Source organism: Cryptotermes secundus, unplaced genomic scaffold, assembly GCF_002891405.2.
Source record: "Cryptotermes secundus unplaced genomic scaffold, Csec_1.0 scaffold181, whole genome shotgun sequence".
In the NCBI taxonomy this organism is placed as follows: Eukaryota; Metazoa; Arthropoda; class Insecta; order Blattodea; family Kalotermitidae; genus Cryptotermes; species Cryptotermes secundus.
Genome location: NW_019723906.1, coordinates 2,661,955 through 2,667,770, shown reverse-complemented (window position 1 = coordinate 2,667,770; position 5,816 = coordinate 2,661,955). Strand labels below are relative to the sequence as shown.

The 5,816-nt window shown below is 41.0% G+C and overlaps 1 protein-coding gene across 1 annotated transcript in view; it reads left to right on the top strand.

Moving 5' to 3' along the window:
• LOC111861970 (tenascin-like) overlaps positions 1-5,816 on the top strand; it is a 34,358-nt gene that overhangs the window by 23,558 nt on the left and 4,984 nt on the right. Inside the window, exons 11-12 of the mRNA XM_023846962.2 lie at positions 4,080-4,223; positions 5,401-5,535. Coding sequence (XP_023702730.2) covers positions 4,080-4,223; positions 5,401-5,535 — 279 coding nt within the window. The remainder of the gene's footprint in view (positions 1-4,079; positions 4,224-5,400; positions 5,536-5,816) is intronic.

The following is a 5,816-nucleotide window of genomic DNA, read 5'->3' as shown; positions in this document are numbered from 1 at the left end:
TTGAAAAAGAAAGAACAGAGATCTTATAGACATTTTAACTTGAATTAAGTTTTAAAAAGTGCTAATTTAAAAATCAAATCGACGCGTGTAGATTAACAAAGATTTTATACAATTAGAAAGACTGGTAATTTTAAATTTTAAAAAGCAGTGTAACAGCTACGTGAGTGATACACACCTGATGATGGCCATTTAGGGCCGAAACATGTAGTGTGGAGGAGGAAAAGAAGTAAAAACTACAATAAAAATTTGTTGCACTTAAGACGGTATTTATCCATATATAATGTGGTGTAACATTGGGAGACAAAATCTGAACTGAAGATGCTCGTATATATTTGAGGGAAGAGAATAACATTTATCACAATAAGTGCTAGAATTAATATAAAGATGCATCCATAAACGAGCAGTAGAGTCCCACAAACTCCAACTTAACACCGCTCTTTTCCAACCCGCCTTAGCTTGTATCGGCGCAGTCGGAACGGTGCTATCCCTGCTACACCTGTTTCTACCTTAGGAGAGTGTATGGTGGCTACTGGAAGTTGTTCTCACAGATCAAACTAAGGAAGATCGGTATAGGTACGGGAAACTAGCTGGGTCGGTTTGCATGGGTCTCAGGGTAGCGATGCCGCAGAAAGCGTTTTCTAAGAGTTGAGCCAATTAACGTTTATTTACCTGCTAATTCACCACACTGTTAAATTAATGTATTCTTGTGCTGTATGTTACAGAGTTACTATCGGCAGGCTATGTCTCGGAGCGTGCAAGGTCACGTCCTTTCAGTTCGGAATCTATTGTGAAAGTCCCCCTTTGTGGAATGGCTTGCACCCCCACACCGGGAATTCGAAAGATGGTTGACATATACATTTCATCCCATCTTCCGTGGGAAGCTTGAACGAGGCAACCCAATCATACTGGCCCTCATTCACAGGCAATTGTAACAAGCTCTGACCTGTCCTTTTAGGCGCGTCCGGTTCCCTGTACCCGAGCTAAATTTTATGACTGATCATAAATGTCATAACTCCGGATTTCTTGTTTCTGCCAAAATCTAGGAATTTCAACATAAACACCGTATTTCAAGTCCCAGACAATGAAATACGATATTAAAGATCACGATACATTTCCAGTAATATCGAAACATAAGACTTTTTGAAATAAAAATTACCGAGAATTAATTAAAATAAATTTCATGTCATCTATAATCTTCCAAATAAATAAGGGCTCAGAATGATCAGCGTCAAACCTAACCTAACCTAACCTAACCTACCCTATTGAAAAACGAATATTGGGACGTCCACAAAGAAGGAATAATGAAGAAATTCAGCTGAAGGCTGAAGGAACTTGCACGACGAGGATCTTCATAATTTGAATATCTAGCCTTGAATAAAAAAAGGGGTACGCGGTAGCTTTTTTCGCTTAGTGGGGGGTGGAATCCAACTGGGCCCACTCGGCACGGCGGCCACTGATTGGCCTATTGTACCTGCCCTGGGTGATTATGATGATGGAGAATTTGGTGGAATGAAGATTGGCAAGGGAAACCGAAGCGCCAATTTGTCCACTACAAATCCCACTTGACCAGACGCGGGATTGAACCCGGACCGTCGCGGTGGGAAGCCAGCGATTAACTGCTTGAGCTATGGCGCAGCCTACGCGGTAGCTTAGTTGGTTAAGGCATTATGGTACAAGACGGAAGGTCGGGTGCTAGATTCCAAATGAGGTCATTGAAATTTTTCAATTGACCTAATGCTTCCAGCCGCACTATGGCCCTGGGGTCGACTCAGCCTCTAACAGAAATGAGTACCAGGATTCTTTCTGGGGAGTAAAAGGCGGCCGGCTGGTAAGGCTGACAACCTTACCGACATCTGTGAGCCGATTGTCTAGAAGATGTGGAAGCCTCAACCTCTCACAACCATATGGACTTTCACGGCCTGTTTACATTACTCTTGAAGAAAAAACTATTAGGGTGACCAAATAAGGGAGGAAAAGATCATGGAATAAAGTGTAAAGGCATACGAAATTGTAGTCTTAAAATCTGAAAGAAGGAGGCAGCTTAGGAGACATAGGCATTGACGGGGGACACTAATAAAATATATCTGAAAGTAAGAGGTTATGCTGTTAGTTTGCGATCGTTGCCTAGAAACGGCTCTAAATGCTACAGTACCATACAGATAATCAAGAAAAATATAATACGAAAATATTTAATAAAACACCTACAACTGTTCGGATGAGCAAGATGACACTAGTAGGGAAGAAATACCTATATCCGTACAGAGTGATTCTAAATTATTGTCGGGGAATCCGTGGCTTGTGATTTTCAAACCGAAAGAAAAAAACAAAATAAACCGCTTACTGGATACGTAAACGTAACACAGAAAGTTGTATTTGGAACGCTGTACTCGCCGCATTGACGTCTGGGAGAATATATGATGTCACACATCAAAATGGCTATTGTTCAAGAGAAAGTTTCCGGTTTGAAAATTATAGGCCATGGAAAATCCGACAGTAATTTAGAATCAATTTGTATATCAGTAATTTGTGCAATTACTGGCCAAGAAACCGTGATAAATTCCCTGTAGGATATACACAGATATATTTCAGGAATGTATGTTAAATACTGTTTTCATACAACTGTTTATTTTACTAGCAGGCTATACGGCACATATGCATAAATCACATGGTCGTTTCTTCATAGGAAATTATTTTCCATAACAATTGATAACGTATAACTGTAATATGAGATGACAGGAGAACACGTGAAATGATTACTCCCAGATGTTTGACGTTTTCATTTAAACTTTTGCAGTATTATAAAAATAAAAATACTTTCATTCTTGAAGAGAGTCGTCTTCTGGGTTTAGGCACCGTGTATTCTTCGTGTTGGCCGACGTTTCGGAGGAACGTAGCGCCTCCATCTTCAGAGCAGTTGAATGGCTGGAATGCTCTCTGCATTCCAGCCATTCAACTGCTCTGAAGATGGAGGCGCTACGTTCCTCCGAAACGTCGGCCAACACGAAGAATACACGGTGCCTAAACCCAGAAGACGACTCTCTTCAAGAATGAAAGTATTTTTATTTTTATANGGAGGAACGTCGGCCAAAACGAAGAATACACGGCGCCAAAACCCAGAAGACGACTTTCTTCATAGTCATCGCCGTGAAAACCTCAAAACTTACAACCCCTGTATTGTTTAATGAGTCCATATTAGCTGCTGTGATTATTCAACTTTATAGGTTCTGAGTTGTAGTGGTCTTGAATTCGAAAGTCTGATCAAGTACCATGACATACTAAGAGTCAGGGTCGGCCGCGCCATAGCTCAAGCGATTGGTCGCTGGCTTCCCACCGCGACGGCCCTGGTTCGATCCCGGGTCTAGTCAAGTGGGATTTGTGGTGGACAAAGTGCCGCTGGTGGGGGGGGGTTCTCCGAGTACTTCGGTTTCCCCTGCCAATCTTCATTTCATCAAATTCTCCATCATCATAATCATCCCAGGGCAGGCTACAATAGGCCCATCAGTGGCCGCCGTGCCGAGTGGAGCCAGTTGGACTTCACCTCCCACTAAGCGAAGAGTCAGGGCAGGAGTTGTTATTTTATATTACAAAGAAACTGCAAATAGTAGGCAAGTTTTAAGAATTTCAAGCAGTTAAGTTTACGGTTTTCTGCATTTCGACGTCGTGTAGTCTGGTATATTCATTTCTCACAAGAAATGGTTAATGTAAAAAGTAAATTTCCTTCTGGTTGAGACACAATTTTTTATAATTTTACTATTGCTCTTGGACAGCCGAGGTTCGATTCTCGGCAAGGGAAAGAGGGGGTTCTCTACCCTACAGAGTCCAGACCGGCTCTGGGGCCCAAGAAACCTCCTATTCACTGTGCACTGAGGGCTCTTTCCCCGAAGATAACGCGGCCAGGGCGTACAGTTGATCTCTCACCTCCATCTAATGCCGAGGTCAAAAATAGCGGAGCGATACCACTACTCCCCCTTACATCTTAATTTGCGTGCTTCTTAATTGCTTAATTAATTAAGCGCAGGGATCACTTGAGCCTTGCCTATAATTATAGTGGTTCACAACGCATTATATTGCCCATACAGTTGCTACAACACACGGAGATGATTGTCAGGAAGATGTCCAGTGCCACGAGACACTTGGACAAGATGGCGGTGCCTGTATTGACGGCGCATGCGCCTGCAAGGAAGATTATCACTTCCGAAGCGACTTCTGCAGGGAGAAGAGAGGTAAATAAATTAAACGGAAATTATGAACATAATTTAAATTTATTGCAAGAACTCGCGTCATTTCCTTTCACTGAAGTATTAATACATACACTGCATCCTCTCAGATTGTGTCGTTTTATCGAATTCATTGCGCATACACACTAAAGCTTCTGTTAGCTTGCCCTATCAGATATTCAAACTGTAGTAGAAGGAAAATATGCGATTAGTTTTCCTCACAACTTTTTCTCTTCACACAGAATCTCAACTGAAGATTGCATACTGCAACTTTTTCCTCCATTTATGGCTACACATAAATAAGTGTTTTACGATAATTTTCAATTCCGTTAGCCTTATATTCATACTGTTTGTTATTCTGTTATAAGCTAAGTACTTTGTTAGGGATGTCAAGAATTCAGGGGGAAATGGAGAAAAAGTGAGAGTTGCAGGTCAAAAATACGTTATGAAACATGCAATGTTGAATCCAAAACGGAGATAATTTTCTTCATAGCATTATAGCCTTCGTATAAATACTTGACATCATTACAAGTCTGAGGCATTCACAACATGCTGTATTAAATATTAAATTGATTATTTTATTAGTATAAATTTAAAAATATTGCATTTATGAACTTTACGCAAAAGTACCAACATTAATTGCATTTGAAAGCCAGTTGTGTATCTTCTCCTTCTTCTTCCTCTTCTTCTATTCCTGTTGTTCCATGTGGAGCATGGATCATCCGTGAAAAGCTCATTTCACTTCCGTTTTTTAATCTTACTGGACGGGAGATCAGCCCATCCCAAATCCGCTGCATAACATAAACACAGAATAAATGTAAACAGACGTCCATGCCTTGGGTGGGATTCGAATCCACGAAGACAATAGCTGTGTATCTATTGCACTAAAAATATATGTGATATAGTCCAAGAAACAGGACTGCCAACATAATGTTACTGGTTCGCGTATGTCTTCATTGTCATGTGCTGTACCTAAGATAAACGCATATTAAAGCACATTTATAACAATTCCAGAGAAGAGTCTTTTAATGTTGACTATATACAAATATGTAGATATATCATCTTCAATCATATGACGTAAAATAATGTTTCGTTTGATTTTAGATTTTCGATTGACTCTCAGCTACCTGTAAACATTTTGTCATCTGTGGGTTAGTGACTCATAATTATCATTGTCTTCCAGTGCTGGGCGAAGTTTGCGAACAAAACAGTCAGTGTTACTTGGAATCCAAAGAACTGGACAGAGTTGAATGTCGGAATGGCATTTGTCAGTGCGGCTACTCGTACACGCAGACACAGAATCTAGATTGTTCATCTGGTGAGTAGAGTTGGGATGCATAGACCCTGCACCACTTCATCTGGTGAGTAGAGTTGGAAAGCATAGTCCCTGCATCACTTCATCTGGTGAGTAGAGTTGTAATGCATAGACCCTGCACCACTTCATCTGGTGAATAGAGTTGGAATGCATAGTCCCTGCATCACTTCATCTGGTGAGTAGAGTTGGAATGCATAGTCCCTGCACCACTTCATCTGGTGAGTAGAGTTGGAATGTATAGTCCCTGCACCACTTCAAGTGCTGAGTAAAGTAGGTCTTCATAG